Source organism: Pongo pygmaeus, chromosome 9 (genome assembly GCF_028885625.2).
Source record: "Pongo pygmaeus isolate AG05252 chromosome 9, NHGRI_mPonPyg2-v2.0_pri, whole genome shotgun sequence".
Lineage (NCBI taxonomy): Eukaryota > Metazoa > Chordata > Mammalia > Primates > Hominidae > Pongo > Pongo pygmaeus.
In genome coordinates, this window is record NC_072382.2 from 63,285,203 (window position 1) to 63,305,982 (window position 20,780).

The following is a 20,780-nucleotide window of genomic DNA, read 5'->3' on the forward strand; positions in this document are numbered from 1 at the left end:
GGTCTGGTCTTACTTGGGGAGCTCCTACTTTGCAGGCAGCTGTTTTTAACTTTTGAACTTTGTCTTTATTTCTTCAAAAGTACAGTGACATGGTTAAGATACAGAGTGGTGGTAAACTTTGGCACAGTCACCATTCTTGGAGGTAGAGCTTGAAAACTTTATTTAATGTTTCTGAGCCACAGTTCCTTTATGTACAGACTGGACATAATGCTCAGCATACTAAGACAGAGCTCATAAGTGCTGGTGATGATCATTATTGACATAATATATAAATAAGTTGCTTGGCTGGGCACGGTGGCTCACACCTGTAATCCCAGCACTTTGGGAGGCCGAGGTGGGTGGATCGCTTGAGCCCAGGAGTTCAAGACCAGCTTGGGCAACATAGTAAAACCCCATCTCTACTAAAAATACAGAAATCAGCTGGGTGTGGTGGTGCATGCCTGTAGTCCCAGCAACTTGGGAGGCTGAGATGGGACAATCCCTTGAGCCTGGGAGGTCGAGGCAGCAGTCAGCTGTAATTGTGCCACTACATTCCAGCCTGGGCAATGCAGTGAGACCCTGTCTCAATTAAAAAAATAAAAATAAATGAGTTTCATATGTTGAGCAAACATGTGCCTTCCCTGATCGGGTTTGTTCCTCTACTGTATCATGGAACTTCTCTTCTGCAAGGCAGTGAGTGCTTCCTCAAAATCTAAAGAGAACAATCTCTTTGCCTCTTTCTCTACCCCCAACTCTTCCCTCCTCTGGTTGTGTAACTCCTGCCTAAGTAAATCCTTTCTGTGCTCTCCTCCTGGCTCCTGCTCACTATGGCATCCAGACCACAACAGGCATGAGACACACAGCCTGGTGCCCGGGCAGTCTGAGCAGGCAGGGGTTTGCCAGCTGCTGCCCTGTCGGGGGCTGGAGGAACCCGCCGTGCCCCAGAATTGAGGTGGCAGAATCACTCCAGGCTTTATCAGGAAAACCACTCCCTGTGTACTTTCAGGATTCAGTTGACAGCTCAGCCAGGCCGGGTTTTCATCTGCCTAACTTGGCCTCCAGAAACTGGACCCTGATTTCAGGGAGGCCCCTTTTAAATAGCCCACCCTGGGTGGAGGATATCACACTTCACACTTGAGATCCTTTGATATGCAACACTGAAATCATGTAGAAAGTGTATTTCCAACTAAAATAGTCTTTGTTTTTTACACTCTTCCTTCCTTTCTTCACCCTCTGCTGTTTTTCTCTTAGCTTCCAGTAGAGCCAAAGGTAACAGAGGGACTGACTCGCTGGTTCTTCTCCAACATAAACCACCACCAACTTGGGGAAGCTGCCGTCTGGTTTACACATGACACGAAACCAGCAGGGGGCGATCATCCCCCTAATTATTCTCCCATTAGCTCCTTATGGCCCTGGGCTACAAAAACAGACTACTCATCAGATACAAATGGACCATACAGCCTTTGGGTCACAATCTCAGGATGTGGAGTCAACAGACCTGGATCTGAATCCTACTTCCCATGTCAGTTGGCTGTCTAACACTGGGCAAGCTACTTCATAAGGATTACATAAGATAATGCACAGTGTTGGCATACAGAAAATATTTAGTAAATGTTGGCCATCACTATTGCTAGGAGTGGTGGGGTTGTGAGGAAGTCTTCAGTGTTGGCAAGGATGACATATGTGGTGAGCCAACGAGTAAATTTCAGAAAATGCTGGTTCTAAGGCCACTTCAGACTAAGGAGGAGACAAACTAAGGTTCTTCTCTTGGCTTTGCTGGTACCAAAGTATGCAACCATGTCTTTTTTTCAGATGGAGTTTCAGTCTTGTCACCCAGGCTGGAGTGCAGTGGCGCGATCTCAGCTCACCGCAACCTCCGCCTTTTGGGTTCAAGCGATTCTCCTGCCTCAGTCTCCCGAGTAGCTGGGATTATAGGTACCCTCCACCATGCCCAGCTAATTTTTGTATTTTTAGTAGAGATAGGGTTTCACCATGTTAGCCAGGCTGGTCTTAAACTTCTGGCCTCAAGTGACCCACCCGCCCTGGCCTCCCAAAGTGCTGGGATTACAGGCGTGAGCCATCGCACCCAGCCAGCAATCATGTCTTATCTTAAGAGATGCTACAGGCAGGCTGGGGTGCAAAGCTGGCTACTGTAAGGCAGCATCTCTCCAAGCCTCTTCTGTAGAAAGGAATAGAATAATCTACCTCACAGAGCTCAACAAAGATGAAAGAAGTCACTAATGACAAATAGCATGGAACCTGGCTACATAATTTCTTTTTTTGCCAGCACTACCTATAAGTTCTCTTCTCTACTAAAAATATTTTATAACCCCTTGGGTCTAATGAGCCTAAGCCGTTACAAAAAAGTAGGGGGAAACATATATACATGTCTGTAATAAACATCTAGAGAATCCAAATGCAAAGTTTAACTTATTTAGGGCCCTTTAATTATTGGTCACTTTGTTCGCTTATCAAATTAATGTGGTTAATGCTGGATGTTAAATTTTAAGTACTGTATGCCCAAATTTGTTAAAATGTATCAGCTGAGTTTATTTTAGATAGCCTTAATGTTTCTGTTGTTGGAACAAAAATATAGCAAAATTAAAGTCTGAGAAGTCACAAAAACTCTAAGAGCCAAAGAAACTATCTACATGATACAAATTTTTCAGTGTAACCTTAGCCCTGAAGTACCATTATACCTTGATTGTAATAGCACCTTGTGTTTGTCCAATAAAGCACACAGTATATAACTTGAGAGGCTGGTACTTAAGATACTGTCAAATGCTTTAAATAATTTTATTAATTCTCCATCATTTCAACTGGTCAGCCACCGCTTTTTCCCTCTAGCACAAAAACCAACCTTCAGGCCCTCACATGTCCACTAAAATCAAATATAGATCCTATTAACAATCTGCGGCCGGGCACGGTGGTTCACACCTGTAATCCCAGCACTTTGCGACGCCGAGGCGGGCAGATCACGAGGTCAGGAGATGGAGACCATCTTGGCTAACACGGTGAAACCCCATCTCACTAAAAATACAAAAAATTAGCTGGGCGTGGTGGTGGGCACCTGTAGTCCCAGCTACTTGGGAGGCTGAGGCAGGAGAATGGCGTGAACCTGGGAGGCGGAGCTTGCAGTGAGCTGAGATCGCACCACCGCACTCCAGCCTGGGCCACAGAGCAAAGACTGTGTCTCAAAAAAAAAAAAAAAAAAAAAAAAAAAAAAAAAAAAAATCTGCCACATTCATTTGCATATATTAAATCATTTGTGTTCAACTGAAGAATGAGTGTTTGTAACATAGGAATATCAGAAGCGACACCAACAATAGTGACTGAGGTTAGGCAAAATAATTTCACAGCAGTGACAGAGCTCTGGTTGGTAATGTCTAATGCACATCACTTAGTATCATAATACAAGCCAGAAACATCAACATATCTATTAGGGGGTATTATTATTTTCTGAAATTATATACTTTAAATCCAAAAAGCAAGTAACTTTCAATTGTGAAGAAGGTTGCGGCATGGCAGTGCATAACTGTAGTCCCAGCTACTCGGGAGCCTGAGGCATGAGGATCACTTCAGCCCAGGAGTTTGAGGCCAGCCTGGGCAACACAGTAAGACCCCATCTCAAAAAAAAAATTAGTTGTGACAAAGGACCATTATTCCACATAAGCAGTTAGCATCCCCTGACATACTGGGTATTTATGTGCTTGGGTAGTTCTTGTGTTCTCCACCCAAGTGTGGGCTCCATGAGAAAAAGAACTTTGTTTTGTTCACTGCTGAATTTCTAACACCTGAAACAGTGGCTGGCATGCAGTAGGTGCTCAAAAAATACTTGTTAAATAAATTCTCATTTCTCCCAATCCCCAATTCACATCCCCTAAAATATAACTATCTTTCTCAAAGGGCCCAACGATGTTACACCAGGCCTTCCTTTCATTCCAGGGCCTTTTAAGTCATGTGTTGGAGTCTATGTAAGTCAAGCTTTTTCATTCAACAACAGCAGGCCAGATCCAGTTTACGCGTTCAGATTATTATATGTATCCTGAATGTACCTGAAACACTTATCTCTGGCCTCTACTCTAGCAACTTAGTGGGCTTTGACTTTCCTAAAACAGTCACTGATTTAATATACTGCCACATACACTTCAGCTTCATCACCTCTGGAATATTCTGCTCCCTTATTCTCTCCCTGTCCAATCCTCCATGTTTCAGCTTAAGGGCTACTTCCTCAAGGAAGCTTGCCCTGTTTCCTGTTACTCACAGCGTTCAGTATCCTTCCTTCCTAGAAGTCACAGCACTTTGCAATGATCTCTCAGATAATCATCTGTTTCGTGTCTGTCTCCCCTGTTAGGCATTTTACTCCCTAGGGTCTGAGGCTGTGGCCATCTGGGTAGCGACGAGCCCCTCTCCTGTGCAGCTTCTTGCACATGCAGGTGCACATGAATGTTTGCAGAATGGTCTGAATGATTCGAAATGTTTAGCCCAACAAATACTAACAACAAAAAGAGGCAATCGAGCCTTCTGGGACCTAAGAGGTCCATAATTGGAGAGCACAGTTAACAATGAGGGAGCTACACATTATTTTAATTTCCTTTAAAAAAAAGAGAATTTTTATAAATGCTTCCATAGTATTTTAACCAGGGAAGCAAAAATCATGTGAGGACTTTTGCCTCCCAGTGTCTTGGAGTTGTTTCCTAAAAAAACAGTCATATGCAAAGAGAAATTTGCTTACACAGGAGATATTCAGACTGAAAAGACAATTCAAGCCCGGGCGCGGTGGCTCACACCTGTAATCCCAGCACTTCGGGAGGCCGAGGTGGGCGGATCACGAGGTCAGGAGATCGAGACCACCCTGGTAACACGGTGAAACCCCGTCTCTACTAAAAATACAAAAAAAATTAGCCAGGCGTAGTGGCGGGTGCCTGTAGTCCCAGCTACTTGGGAGGCTGAGGCAGGAGAACGGTGTGAACCCAGGAGGCGGAGCTTGCAGTGAGTGGACATCACACCACTGCACTCCAGCCTGGGTGACAGAGCCAGACTCTGTCTCAAAAAAAAAAAAAAAGGACAATTCAAGAGACCCTCAAAACTGGGAGGTGATCTTTTACGATAGTGAAAAGGATACAATGAAATACAAGATTTGGGCTCCTGGTTCCTTCTGTTTAATCTTAAGTCATTTAGTATGTCTGGGCCTCAGTTTCTTTATCTGTAAAATGGGGAAAACAGAACCTATCATGGGGAAAACAGAACCTATCTGATGGGGCACTGTAAGGACAGAATGAAATACTCAACCACAAAGTACTCTGTAAACAACAAAGTGTCATGGAAACACCAGTTACAAGAGGCAGAAGCAGCATCTGGGCCAAAGCCCAGCCTTCAACCAAAGAACTATGTATGCTTCCCAGAAAGAACCAGCAGCACAGAGTCACGCAGGGCATCTTTCAGTTTGTCTTAATGCCTTCCACCTAGATGGATTTAACCCTCACCATCACTCTTCCTGTTAGCCACTCAGCTGCTTGGAAGGAGTCATCCAGTTGGCCTTTTCTTCTCTTTCCTGGTCTCAACAGCCCCATTTTCTTGTACCTGTCCTGATGGGCCCAATTTACATTCCTTCCCTCATTTTTCCCCCTAATTTGGAAACAGCTCTATTTTTCCACCAGCTCCCAAAGTTCATGATTTGTGGACAAAGACATCAGTGGGCCACATGTGGGTTCTCCACTCTGGTGATGGCTGGTCAAGCCCCTCTGCCCCATGGGAGGACTTCCCTCAAGCTGAAATGCAAACACTCCCATGAGAGGTCACCTCCAATTGTTCAGCATCTCGGTTATCTACCACAGGCTCTTAACTCATTCCTGACACTTTCTCCCGATAATAGAAATGACATTAAGGCAGGCAACACACAGACAGCATGGGACTTAGGAGATGGGAAGGATGGGGTGAGATAGAGAATGTGGCGAGAGTTGGTGAGGATCTCAGAGACAGACTAAGGATTCCTTCAGTTTTTGCCTTGGGCTTACCCACACACAGATGCAACGCTCATACTCACAGCCAAGGAGTGGGTGTGAAGAAAGGGTACGGGGCTTGTTGGGTGGGAAAGAAGGGAGGATCACACATGTATGGGAAATGCCTGGCTGAGAAACAATGGGATGATGGGTACAAGATGGGGATGGGGGAGGTAGGAAAGAAAAAAGTGACAAATAGAGTCCAGATGCCAATGTTACTGGTATTTATGATATTATAATGCATTGCACTCTATGGCAAACTGTTCAAGTGCTGTTTTGTTACTTTTTTTTTTTTTGAGATGGAGTGTTGCTCGGTCGCCAGGCTGGAGTGCAGTGGCACGATCTTGGCTCACCGCAACCTCCGCCTCCTGGGTTCAACCAATTATCCTGCCTCAGCCTCCTGAGTAGCTGGGACTACATGCGAGTGGCCATGTATTTTTAGTAAAGACGGGGTTTCACCATGTTGGCCAAGATGGTCTTGATCTCCTGACCTCGTGAGCCACCTGCCTCGGCCTCCCAAAGTGCTGGGATTACAGGTGTGAGCCACCATGCCTGGCCACTTCTTCTTAAGAAGTTGTTCTTAAGAAGAGAACAACTTGCTATCTTGAGAAAACAGAGTTGGAAAGAGAGTATGGAATAACAGCTAAATGTTTAAGCTTTAGAGTTTCAGGACCTGAGCTTGAATCTCTTATCTATCAGAGATTAACTGTGTGCCTCTGGGAAAGATACTTATGCTCTCTGTTTCCTCATTTGTCAGTTAGTACCTAGCTTCCTAGGGTGTTTATGAGGATGAATTGTGATCATATATCTAAATAACTCTGCATGGGACCAGGCATATGGCAAGGCTCAATAAATGTTACTTCTTGTTCAATTTTACAAAACATAAGAGCTTGTAAATGTCCCTCTCTCTGACTCAAGTATTCCCTACAGCATCTTGGGGTCCAGGACAGTAATACACCTCCTGCTCTGCTGTTTTCTACAAATCTGCCAACAGGAATCCCTTTTTACTTAATCAAAAGGCTATTCTTTCCTAGGCCCGTTTTCACACGGGATATTTGTCAGGCATGGGGTGGGGTAAAGGAGGAAAGAAAGAAGCAAGGAGGTAAACAGTAAAGGGAAAGAAATCCTGGATTCAAGACACACCTCTCTGGGCACACTCACCGAGTCTGGGTCTCGCTGCTGCTCGAGAAAAGCTGAAAATTCCACCAGGCGAAGCTTGGTTGTGCCAATGGAGCGACCTTGCCAGGCAGGGACTGAGGGAGCTGGGGCCGATGCAGGCTCAAACCCTGAAAGAGCAATTGTCACCTTTGATGCTGGTCACTCACCTCCCCTTGGGCCTCAGGCAAATACTGGAACAGGGCTCTACAGATGACCCAGAAGGAAATGCCAATAGCCCCTCTCCACCAGATCTGGCCAGGATAACTCAGACGACAGATGCTGGCTGAGGACCCCAGTGATGGTGAACAAATAAGCACAAAGCATGTGTTCCTCATTAAGCCAACTTCAACTAAGGTTAAGGGCTGCAGTATGAGGACATCTAATCCTGCACCAAGGGGTCTACTTGGGAACCAAGCCAAGAATGACAGGACAGTGAGAAGTGAATGCTTCCAAAGACTTCCTGTGAAACCCGAACATGCCATGCACTTCTTGTGTTTGCCCATCTTCCTTAAGACTGTGGTCACTAGCACTATAGAATATTCTCTCTGAATGCTCCGTAGTACTCAGGCACAGGGCAATATGTGAAAGCATTTTCAGTTTGGGGAATCCATAAGGGAGAGCAGTGACTTTTATACTGTACACCTCAAGTAGTGCAAAGGAGTAATTCTACACACACACGTGGGGATGGGGGATGCACTTTGTGGGGAAGGAGACAGGTAGGCTGGACAGATTCATGTTTTCCACTTTGAGCTTCCATGTACTCTCTTCTTTAAAGAAAGGTAGCAGGACCGAAATCTACTTATCTAAGAAAGGGTAAATGAAACCCTATCTGGCCTCGAGACTTAGACTGCCTAATTTGGCCAGTTTATATTGAGGAAGATGCTGCAGCAACTTCGCCTTCTGAGGATAATCCAGCATCTTCAGTGAAAGTGAGGAGGCTTCCTGTTTCTTAAACAAACCATCTGAAAAGCTCTTGGGAGATGACTGAAGGGAATCGGGACCTGGCAGGGGTCACCCCTGTGGCCCTCCTGAGCTCCAGGCTACCCAAGGATCCTGCAAGTCAGGGGCAATGTGCGGCTGTGGCAAAGTTGAGCATCTTTTGACTCTGGGAACAAAGTGCCAGACCCAGCTGTCAGCTGTGTGGGAATGTGCTCCCAAAAAGGAGTTTCAGGGATACTCACCTGGAATGGGGGCTGTGACTGCTGGCTGGATGGGGTAGGCCTGCTGCACAAAAGGCTTGACGCTAGGAACAGAGAGATGGCAGACAGAGTTAGAGATCGCATCTGCAGCAGGGGGCTATTACCCAAGCCCCACCATGACCTCCCAGTGGGAGGTCCTTCACCGCTGTGGTCCCTGCCTGCAGGTGGTAGCACACCCCAGGCAGAGGCAGTTGTTCCATAAACTGAGAGGGACCAGCAGCCAGCCAGGTAGGGATCAAACCACCAAGCCTCATTCCAGTTCAATGGGATGTGATGGAAAGGCAGCCTGAATTCCTTGTGCTGTGACATCTGCTTTTGAACCTCTGAGGTCAAGCAGTCACCACTTCTAGGCAAAGTGTGGGACATGCTTCAGGCTCTCCTTCTCTAGGCCAAACAGTGCAAGTTTTTTTTTTTACAGCATATAGGCAGGATTTCCTTTCTTTTATCCTGAAATAGCCCTTATTTTCCAGTTTACTGATCTTTCTTCTCTTGCCCCCAAGGCATCAGTAGGATTTGTCTACTAGCCACCCTACTACAGGGCTGGCCAGAATGAAATGGGCTAGAGGATCACCCGTGCCGCCCTTTCTCAGGCAAGGAAGACCACAGCTCAGCCTTCAATACCATGAAGGAAGAGGGGTCCACTTCTTGCTTCCAGCTGGATGACTGCTAATACTTAAGGTGGGAGTGAGGTGCTTCCACCTCTCCCAGATCCAAAAAGCCAGTCTCTTTCCTGCCAGGGGCCTCAGTAGACAATAAGAATGGGATGCCTTCTGGGACCTCAGTGTAATGCTCCTTTCTCCTCCAGGCCCTGAGACAGTATGGTCCAGGAAGAGCTCTCCCCAGGTGGGCTGGGACCAGCCCCTAGTTGTCAGTGCCCACCCCTCCTCAGACTTACTCTTGTGAGGATCCTGGCTGCCCTGTTTGAATCATTCCCGGCCAGAACTGGAAGGCAAAATGCAAAGGCCTCAGAATTACGAGTTTACTTCAAAGCACAGTTTAGGATGCCTACGCATTGCAACCCCTGCTAAAAGACAGCAGGTTCGATCACCCAACAGAATCGCTTTCCCAGAGTGCAAATGCAGTCACCACTTGCACGAGACCACAACCTATATCCTTGGACTGGCAACCCAGAGCTCCCCTTAGCGCCTCCTTCCTGAAAATGCCCCCAAGGGCAGACGCAGGCAGCAGCTCCTGTTTTCCTTACACCTAAGCAAAGATCTGGGCGTGCTGCAGGGGGCTCACCAATATTTTAACTGACTGATTTATCCATGCACCCTCCCTTCATTCTGAAACATTCCCTGCATAATATTCTGCCTCAACAGCACTGAAGGCCCAGCAAGGCAGAGGACAAAGCTTGAACAAGGCCAGGAACTCCAAGCGGCAATGGAGGCAGCTCTTCTGCAGCGAGCTTCCCTGCTGCGATTGGTGTGGGCTGGAGAGGCAGCATGACATAGAGGAGGAAAAGAGCAGCCTCAGGAGTCAAGCAACCCTGGGGCTGATTGTTGACATCACTATCCATTCCACTATGATCCCAGCTATCCAAACTCGTTTTGCTACTGAATAACCTCAGCTTTTTCATCTGCAAAATGGCAATGACAATAAGAAGCATTTAAGATTACCTGGAGGATTGAGATTATAACATAATGCTTCTCAGCCTCTGGTAGGTGTCAAAATGTAAATGTTAATAGAATACCTTGTCCCTTTAGGGGCTAGTTGCCCCTGAAGACAGAGGGACAGCGACCAAGGGCCAGGAAAAAGATAAAGAGAGAAGAAGCCTGAGTCCAACCCAGAAGGGCACATTTAATTCCATGTCTTCAGGGACTCAGAATTCCTTCCTCTTCTGATTTTCTCCCTCTTCCTTTTCCGTTTTTCTTTTCTTCTTCTCCTCCTCCTTCTCCACTCCCTCCCTTTCTCTCTACTCTCTGCCTCCCTTCCCTCCTTACTTTCACCACTTTAGACTCAGTTATCAGTTGACAAGGTAGCCTTTGCCCTCTCACATACCTGACCCACGTGACAAGAAATGGAGGTGGGAGGCTTAACACTGGCACATGCCAACGCCAACCCCAACCCCAGCAGCTGTCATTACTGGACTGAGCTCATGACTTACCCCCGGCGCCCCCGGGAAGGTCGGGCGTGGAATCCCAGGCAGCCCCAGCTTGTTATGAATGGCAGTGGCCGAGACGATCTGGGCTGAGGACATGGCCGCCATGTGCTGCAGGGCCTTATCCTTTGCAGTCTGATCCTTGAAGGTGACAGTGACACATCAACTTAATACATAACGCATGGCTACCAGGCAGGTTACACAGGCACAGCCACGAGCACATGGACTAAAATACAGAGCCACAAAATAGGCCAAAAAAAGCAAACATGCATGGATAAATAACACAGCCAGAAGGCTAAACCACACTCAACCTACTGTACCTCTCAACATTTACTGGGAAGACCCAATGGGGCAAGGCTTTTTTTTAGGGATTAAATCCATTTTCCAACAGAATGTGAAGTCTCTCAGAAGAGTGGACAACATATTTATTTAGCTTTTCAGCTTCAGAAGATTTCTCCAATTACTTAAAACATTTAAGGAAGGAAAAAAAAAATAAAGGCCCTGCTTTTAAGCAAACGGATGGGAGGAGGGGTGAGAGAAGAGATGTAGCTGTGGACTCGGGTAGGACCATCCACGGAGCTCGAGGAGCCCTATCTGTGTGTCCTGACTGTCACAGGGCCATGGTCCCAGGAGCTGCTGGGGTCATGCAAGGCCTGGAAGCCCTGCAGACACCTGGCTGGAGGGGCTCAGAAGCAGCGGGGGTTGGGGGTAACAGGGCCAAGCAGCATGCTGGCGGGGCGCATGCTTTCTCAGGTATCCCCGCCGTGGGGCTAAGGCTACATGGGTTCGTACTAAAGCCAGGAGCCTAGGGGATGCTACAGGTACGTGGTTTCTCCTTTTCCTAAACGGGTCTTTTCTAGGAAAGCCAAGGCTAATAACACAAAGCTAGCCAAAAAAGTCTGCCAAGCACAGCTAAAATACAGAATACTCAGTTTGGTGAAAATACTTACCATGCTTGTTACCTGGATACAATAATAAACAATTTGTTAAAAGGATTGTATACAAAGGGATTTTTTTTTCTTCGGTTAAAAAAAAAAAAAATATATATATATGTATATATGTACACAAACATATAATACTTGGGAACAATAAAATGCATAGGGGTGTGGGCCTTCTCACATTTTAGGAAGAAAAGGTGATCCAGATGGCTATCTAGAAAGGCAGTGATTGAGAAGGGCACCCAACAACAGCAATAATAAAAAACTACCCCCCAACTCCTTTGCACTGGTTCTGTGGCTTCCCCAGGACAGACAGAAATAGTCAGCCTCCTGGTATGAGACAGGCCCGGTGGGCACAGGCAGGGCTTTGAGCCTTGTAGGCATATAAAGGCTCCCGGTGCCAACAGAGTGTCTATATTCCAGGCCCAAATGCCATCAAAGTAAAAACAAAATGGCGACATCAAAATAAAAAGAGTGCTTTCCACCTCCAGGGAACGTCAAAGGGAGCTTCAGGCTAAGACACCAAGTACCAGCAAAGAGGGTGCTTCAATGCTTACTAATATAACCAAAGGTGATGAAAAAAACACATCAAGGCATCAAAAGCAAGGCAAAAGCAAAAGAGTTTTTTAAAAAATCAAAGCTCATAAACAACTGCTAGGGGCTTCTAAGAAAGATCTGCTAGGTGTTCCCAGGGTGTAGATACTACTTTGCCCTGTAACTGTCAGGAAGACCATGTGAATTTCCAAAAAGCTTACATTAACCTTTGAAAAAGAGGCAATAAAGAAAAAGGGAAAGGGGAAGGACCAGGTGTGGCTGCTCACACCTATAATCCCAGCACTTTGTGAGGCTGAAGTGGGAGGATTACTTGGGCCCAGGAGTTCAAGACCAGCCTGGGCTACATAGAGACACCCAGTCTCCACCAAAAAAAAAAAAAAAAAAAAAATTAGCCGGGTGTGGTGGTGCACTTCTGTGGTTCCAGCTACTCAAGAGCCTGAGGTGGGAGGATTGTTTGAACCTGGGAGGTCAAGGCTGCAATGAGCTGTGTTCATCAAGCCACTGCACTTAAGCCTGGGCAATAGAGCAAGACTCCATCAGAAAAAAAAGAAACAATGAAGGAGAAAAGGAAGGAAGAAAGGGAGGGTGGGAGGGAGAAAAGGAAGGAAGGAAGAAAGGGAGGGTGGGAGGGAGAAAAGGAAGGAAGAAAGGGAGGGTGGGAGGGAGAAAAGGAAGGAAGAAAGGGAGGGTGGGAGGGAGAAAAGGAAGGAAGGAAGGAAGAAAGGGAGGGTGGGAGGGAGAAAAGGAAGGAAGAAAGGGAAGGTGGGAGGGAGAAAAGGAAGGAAGAAAGGGAGGGTGGGAGGGAGAAAAGGAAGGAAGAAAGGGAGGGTGGGAGGGAGAAAAGGAAGGAAGAAAGGGAGGGTGGGAGGGAGAAAAGGAAGGAAGAAAGGGAGGGTGGGAGGGAGAAAAGGGGAAGGAGGAAGGGAGGAAAAAAGGAAAGGGAGGGGAGGGGAGAAAAGAAAACGGAGCCTAACACTTCCATTAATTTCTTCTTTTTTTTTTTGAGATGGAGTTTCACTCTTGTTGCCCGGGCTCGAGTGCAGTGGCACGATCACAGCTCACTGCAACCTCCGCTTCCCAGGTTCAAGCGATTCTCCTGCCTCAGCCTCCTGAGTAGCTGGGATTACAGGCATATGCCACCAGGCCCGGCTAATTTTTCTATTTGTCTTTTTAGTAGAGATGGGGTTTCACCATGTTGGCCAGGCTGGTCTCGAACTCCCGACCTCAGATGATCCACCCGCCTTGGCCTCCCAAAGTGCTGGGATTACAGGCGTGAGCCACCATGCCCAGCCACATTCATTTTTATGTCTTATATATTACTCTGGCTGTGACTGAAAAAACTAAGGAGCCCCAAATAACAGCTTTTCATGGATGCTCAAGGTCATTATGAACATCTGTAATGACACCTCCCGTGGCCGAGTGACACTCCAAGGGCCCTGGAAGCTGGCAGAATTCCTGGGCCTCAACAGAACGGCCAGAGTGACTCAGAATGATCCTTTTGCTGCTGTTATCTCCTTCTCATCACATGGCAATTCTTCAACTTGGGGCTCCATTTGCTAATCTGTCAAATGTTCTAACCTAAAGCTAGCTTCCTCAACTAACCTTTTTTTTTTTTTTTTTTTTTTAAGATTTGAAACATTTCAGATACTGAGGATGCCAGAAAAAGGGCAAATCTTGAAGTGGATGGGATTTTATGATAAACTGACAAACTGGGCCCACACATGCAGACCTCAGTGCCCAGGCAATCTACTGTTGGCTATTCTGTGGCTTTACCTGCTCCTCGCTTGTCCGTCCCCTCAGAGGGTAGCCCGTGAACAGAAACCATGGCCCTAGTCACACCAACTCCATTCCCCATCAACACCACCCTGACATCAATACAAATCCATTGGTTTCTCTTTGACCAGTCACTTTGGACTCTAGCCCCCAAGCCACTCAACCTCTACCAAGGGGGTTATAAATGCTCTCAAGGCGGATTTCTGAAACTGAGGTAATGGCTCAGGGTATGACCACAGGTGCCTTCCTCAGCACAGAACAAGCCTTACAACTTCTCTGGGGCCCAGGCTAGGGGGATTGGAAAATGGCAGCACAGACGTCTTGCCTGCCTGACTGACACATCTGAGCAACAGCTACAAAAGAACTTGAGGGCTTGCCTCCATTCCAGAAGAACATCGTGGAGCCTCTCACAGACCCGAAGAGTTCCACGTTTTTGAAATTCTGCAGACAGAGGCAGTTCTGCTTGCCCAAATACAGAATCTGTTTGTGCACACTTGGGTGGGGCGACTCATGAATTCTAAGTCCAGGTCCAAATGGAAATGAGTTCCCTGCATCTCCACATCCCGCTTTATTGAGTTGCTTGAAATTTGCTAGGCTTATTAAAAATCATTTGAAATCTTCATACAAGTTTGATATTCTTTTTTGAAACGGAAATCAGTCAGTGTGGAAAAGGAGAAAAGCACCTATCTTTGCTGTTTATGTCACACAACTTCAGAACATGATCTTTTTCTTCTGTTAAACAAAGTAAGGTTTGACTCTCATTACCCAGCATTCTACCAGGTACCTAAATGAAAATAGGAGTTCAAGAGCAGGAGAGCAAATCAATTGCTTTTATGACACCAACTTGCTCCAGGACTATAAAAGGTGTACCCACCACTGGGGTGTCCAGAGACCTGGCTCCAAACCTGTCCCTGCCTGACATTAATGAGCTGCATTATGTGGATCAAGTCATTTAATGACTTCGAAGTTTCTTTATTTACAAAATTAGAAGTTGCACATTACTGCCTAATGTCCTTCTGGGTTTAAAGGTATTTGTAGCTATGAAGGTAAATTCCATTATAAACAAATACTTTTTAATGCATATAGTCAAGGAAACTACTAGTGAGAAGACAGCAGGATGTTAAAATTTGGGCAGCTCTTGTCTGCTGTCCTAATAGAAAGCTAAGTGTAGAAAGGAAATTTTATCTCAAGTAGAGGTTCTTTCTGCACTTGACCTACCTATTTAAGAATAGGCAATTTTCTGCAAATGGACTAAAATGTCTATACCAGTGATTTCCTACCTTTTGTGATCGAGCTACTCTGACTACTCATTTAATTTTTATAACATCTCCCCTTTATCTACAATATATATTGAAAATTAAAAGGATTAAAATGTTTTTGTTTAAAACCTAATGTGACCCTGGAAATAACAAGCACCACCAGGGATATCCTGAAATCAGAACCAAGGGTCTGACTACAGACCCACTTATCCTGAAATGGGAATTCGAAAGGATGCCAAGCTAAGAGATTTCAATGGAAGGATCTCTAAATTGTCATTTGCAGCCCAGAGATACCTGCCTGGCTTTGAAAAAATAACTCAAAGTGTCAGACCTGAGTGAACTGCTCTTCTGTGTCACTCTGACTTAATATCCCAGACTTTAAAGCATTCGACTCTATCCTCACTACTCATCGCCACTCTAAAGGGGAGGCGGCTCATCTATCCAAACAAGCGAAGCTAGGTAAATTCAAACACATGCTACATTTGTACACCACACTAATTTTAAGATGTCTTCACACCAACATTTCTGAGATGTGGATGAGATTTACAAAGGTGAGCACATTGTTTGATCCTGAAAAACTGTTAGGTTGATACGGAATTATGCTGTATAAAGTCTTAGGTTACAGGAAATATTCTGAGGGTGTATGTGTGCACGCGTGCTCATATGAGCAAGAATAAGAAAATTGCATCCTAGAAAAATGTTTGGACAAGTTCACACTGACTTCTTATCGCTGATTTTCCATCCCTCTATCCCTAAGATTACAAAGTATGAGGACATAAAAAGCCAAATGTTTTGGGGAGTGGGGAAAGAAAAAGGAAATCTCCCTTTTCCAACTGAAGCCCAACCCAAGCCCATGACCTGCAATGCAGGAAACACTCATGGAGCAGGAACCATGGGTCTATGGACTTTTGATGGGAAAGAGGATGGGTTCTAAGAACAAATGGTCCAACTGACCTGAGACTCGGGATGCTTGTCTCATCATCTACCCTACTTTTGTCATTATCCAATTTCCAGCACACCACACTCAATGGTCTCACTGCCTCTGCTACACGGTCCAGCAGGCTGTGTCATGCATAAACTCCTCAGCCTAAAGCCTTACAAATTGTTATTGTTCTAAGTAAAAACAGGCTTTCATATTTTATGAAGGAGAGCAAGGCTACTGCTGCTATAGCTCTCTGTTCTGCTGATTGCCTCCTATGGTTGAAATGGACACAATGTTTGGAAAATATCTACATGTAATATACATGACACGAGGATAGCAATATCACAAATGCACATGGCTGGAGTGGTGTACTCTTAAAACTCAAGGACATCTCACGGATCAGTCTGGATATTAGAGGAGTCTTGTTCCCTTCTCTTCCTTCTGCTTCCCAGCTTTTGATTATTCTGCAAAATCAATTATCTCATATTCTATAGGCATTACCATGAACAAATTTTAAAGATAATATAAAAAGGTTACATGCTTGCATATACAATATATGATAGCTGCCATATATGGAATTTTAATGAACAGCATAATCAATATATTCCAAACAGTTTATTCATGGGCCATGATTTCAGAATTTAAAGATAGGATTCCAATGTAATTTATTTATATAGAAGTCCATCAAATACATCAGAAAAAAACAGTAAAGTCAAAAAAACGACCATGGATTCAGAAACTCTTGATAGTTATTAAATGGTTTTTCTTCAAATATGCTTTAACCAGCAATATAACATAGTGCAAGGGAGGAAAGGCAGCAATTTGCTTGCAAAATCACTTTTTCAGAAAAAGACAAAACACAAAATACTTTCCTAAGAAGTAATTTTGCAGATGTTGTTTCTAATCTTGCACTATGGGGCTTCACATGACCTCTGCAATTATTAGCCATACCCCTTGAGCAGCTAAACATCACAGAACTATATTATGGTTTTGGAAAAAGGATGGAGGGCACTTGATTTTTTTTCTAGCTATGATCTCTAATTTGCTTATCATTAGAAAAGGCAGGAGTAAATACAAAAGGAGGCTATTTCAGTCAGGTAACAGCTAATGCAGAGGACAGAAGGCACATTCATGCTTCTCCTGACTCGCTGCCTAATAAGTAGCAATTAATTCATTTTATTGTATTTCCAAATGCCAAAGACTCCATTCACATCCAAGGAAAAATTTTCAAGGCTTTTACCATTGTTCATTTTTAAATATACTCAGCTATATTTGGTATTTTATAATTGTCAACAGCGTTTCCTTTAACTCTGATGTGGGGCTTCACATCATAAAGGATTGTAGATGAGGACTACAGATGAGCAAACTCATAGGTGTGCCTCATGACTCTCTCTCAGGAAGCCTGGGATTTAGGACAGCTTCCTGCCAGATCCAGGTGTCTGGGAGAAGGCACCCTTCTGACCTTAGCTCCCTTTTCTCTAGGAGGTGACAGCAAGGGGCCAGAGGAACCTAAACTGGCTCCAGGCTCAAGTTAAGCTCCAGAGTGAGTCCTTGCTCCCACTGTTTATCTTCTGTTTCTTTCAAACATAAAGACACAATGAAGAGGGCTCAGTGGAGGGAGACAATGCAAAGTATTCCAAGTCAGGAAAATGAACCTCATCCTGGACCAGTACTCTTTGGGAAGGCAGCAGGACATCCTGCAAAGAGCTTGGCTTGTGGCACCAGATATCCCTGGATTAACTTCAGACTTGTGACTCTAAGCAAGCCAGTTAGCCATTCCAAGCCTCTGTGTCCTAATTTATAAATCAAAGATTAAAACACTTCTATTCAGGACTGCTTCAAGTACTTAGTATGGTGCTTGCAGCCTTGGCCCTGGGTGAGCTTGCAGTCTACGGGGCCCAGGTGATGGACTGGCTTTCCAAGCTGGATTCTGCTTGGGACCTGAAATGCTCAGGAGCCCTTGTCCTCACTAGATAACCTTTTGGATCGATGTCATTTCAGGGCATTATCTAAGTTGGAGGCCAATTAACAATGGGATTTCTCTATGAGGAGATAAAAACGTAGAATGATGAGGCTGTTTCTGTTGCCCGTAAAAAGAAAATCCAGACCTGGCTCAGTTTACACAGAATTATCTTTATCTACATATTCAGTGCTCTGGCTCCCATCATTAATTTCTCCATCACCACACTGTTGGTAAGTGGTTCTAACTGAAGCCTGAGAAATTGTCTCCAATCTTAGTTTTCGTTCAGTTAAAAACAAGGTAATAAAAATATCTTTGAGGAGAAAGGGTATATGTCATAAATGCAAAAGAACTCCCTCTGAAGATTGGGAAATGCCAGGAAAGATTATATCATTTCCCAAATCCCATGACAAGGCCAAGTGTCTTGGTGCGGACACAGACAAAGGAGGTTGTTGCTCAGGCTTTCCTTGCCTCCTGCATTGCTAACAGCCAAGTCCTGAAGGAGCAGAGTGGCTCAGGGGGCTTCACGGGGCACCACAGAGTGAAGTGAAGTACATCTACCTTCCCTGTGGACAGGCCCATTCCTGGATGGAATCAGTGATGATACAAACATGATTCAGCAGCGTGGACTTTAGCAATGCCCCAGTGAAGTTCTTGAACTCAAAAGAATTAAATCAACAATTTGAACTTTAAGCTCTCTGCTTATTGGAAGGAATAGCAGATTGGAAAGAATGGCCTGTTCAAAAATCAAATCACAAAGGCCACCAGGTCGAGAACAAGAAAACGGCCCTGGGGGAGCACATGTAGCTCATAAGTTAGTCACCAGCGACTGGACATAATCAGAGGGGCTCAGGTCTTTTTCTGCTCTACTGGGATGATGCAATGTCAGCAAGTACAGGTTTTTCTTCAATACATATCCAGAGCCTGACATGAATACATCTACTGCCTAAGATGTATTCCTGCTGAGGGGAGAGCATGACGAAGACTTCCTTTCCTCTTAGTTTTGTCCCCAGTCATACACTCAACTAAACACACTCGAGAAGTGAACCAGAGGTGGCTTAGCCCATCTTCATGCGAAGATGGAGATGGCCCACAGTGTGGTGGTGCTTCCCAGATCTTGGCTGTGGCTATCATAAGCTTCTGAAAACAGCGAGAAAGGACTGCCTTTTTGCTGCTAATGGGGAAAGAAGGACTCTGAGCAGGGTCTGAACAACTTCTTAGGGCAACTGAACATACAGGGAAAGAGACTCCGGCATGGAACTCTACAAAGAAACTCTGAGTAGGAAAAAGACTGCTTAACACATGGAGAATGCTTCTGCATTCTTTCTACATGCTAGGATAATAAATCCCTGGAGCTTAAAAAAACAGTTAATGACTTTTCCGTGAATTAATGGTGAGTGAAACAATTCGAAGTAGAGAATAATTTCTAAGGCTGTGAGCTAATCCTCAGACATGCTGCTGCTTCTCACTACTCCACTGGAGATGCCAGTAGGGGCTAAACTAAGGGAAAGGGCAAGATGGAAAACAGGTAAAGCTGGTGTTCGTGACATTGCTGTCGTTGCAGCTGGTGACACAAGGTCCAAGGGAGACCTCTAACTCAGCATCCTCGGGATTCTTAAATGGATATTCCACAGGCCTCTGCCTCTTTCACACTGCAACTGCATGGATTCATCTTCTACTTTAGAAGTAGACTCAGGCTCAGCTACAGGCTGTGGGTCATCTATAAAACCTATCCCCTTGAGAGCAGTGGGTCAAAAGGGTTTTGTCTGAGTAGGAGACAAACACATAGCACTCCCATCACTAAGAAACAACTCCTTCAAAGCTAAGCTCTCTTCTAGGCCTGCAGTTTGTACTCTAGCTTCTGTCCTAGACATTTTTTCTTTTTTTTGGAGACAGAGTCTCGCTCTGTCGCCCAGGCTGGGGTACAGCAGTACAATCTCGGCTCACTGCAACCTTCACCTCCCAAGTTCAAGCAATCCTCCTGCCCCAGCCTCCCAAGTAGCTATAACTACAGGTGCACACTGCCATACCTGGCTAATTTTTTGTATTTTAGTAGAGACGGGGTTTCACCGTGTTGCCCAGGCTGGTCTCTAACTCCTGAGCTCAGGCAATCTGCCCATCTCGGCCTCCCAAAGTGCTAGGATTACAGGCGTGAGCCACCGTGCCCAGCCTTGTCCTAGATATTTTGAAAATGCCCCAACCCCCCTGGGGGGGTGGGGAGAAAATCCCCACAACTCTGAATGTATAAATTTAATTTCCAAAATCACTGTGCTCTGGCCACAAATGCCTTTTTTTTTTTCTTTTTTCCATCTTACCGAGCTCTTGAATCTCAGCTTCAATCTACTGGTGCTTTGTCTCTACTCTCCCAGCTTCTCTGCTCCTGGTTCACTGTCTCCTTGCATTATTCCCTTTCTAGTTCAACCATCCCCTATATTTCCTGAACCTCGTATCTCTCCTCTGCAGTCATGGTCTGTATCCAAGGTCATCAAATTGTTGGCCGAGTCTATCTTAACCTAAGCTGCTAAAAATTCCAGAGGAAAAGTCTCATGTTGGTGCCAATGGCTACTGCACAAATTCATGGTAGATAATTGGGCAAAAATCGGCTGGGCGCAGTGGCTCATGTCTGTAATCCCAGCACTTTGGGAGGCTGAGGCAGGCGGATCACTTGAGGTCAGGAGTTCGAGACCAGCCTGGACAACATGGTGAAACCCCGTCTCTACTAAAAATACAAAAACTAGCTGAGTGTTGTGACGGGCACCTGTAATCCCAGCTATTTGGGAAGCTGAGGCAGGAGAATCGCTTGAACCCAGGAGGCGGAGGTTGCAATGAGCCAAGATGGTACCACTGCACTCCAGCCCGGGCGACAGAGCAAGACTCTGTCTCCAAAAAAAAAAGACAATGAGCAAAAATCTAGGAGCAAAATGAGAAGAGAGA

At 45.4% G+C, this 20,780-nt stretch overlaps 1 protein-coding gene across 5 annotated transcripts in view; it reads right to left on the reverse strand.

Moving 5' to 3' along the window:
• TEAD1 (TEA domain transcription factor 1) overlaps nucleotides 1-20,780 on the reverse strand; it is a 269,214-nt gene that overhangs the window by 54,434 nt on the left and 194,000 nt on the right. For 4 of the 5 annotated variants that reach the window (XM_054438557.2, XM_063671151.1, XM_054438556.2 and 1 more), the window contains 4 exons: nucleotides 10,446-10,580; nucleotides 9,234-9,280; nucleotides 8,321-8,382; nucleotides 7,143-7,267 (listed from right to left, as the gene is read on the reverse strand). In XM_054438557.2, the coding sequence (XP_054294532.1) occupies nucleotides 7,143-7,267; nucleotides 8,321-8,382; nucleotides 9,234-9,280; nucleotides 10,446-10,580 (369 nt within the window). Of the gene's footprint in view, nucleotides 1-7,142; nucleotides 7,268-8,320; nucleotides 8,383-9,233; nucleotides 9,281-10,445; nucleotides 10,581-11,389; nucleotides 12,471-20,780 lie in introns of those variants that run through there. The other variant, XM_063671152.1, reaches the window with a different exon arrangement.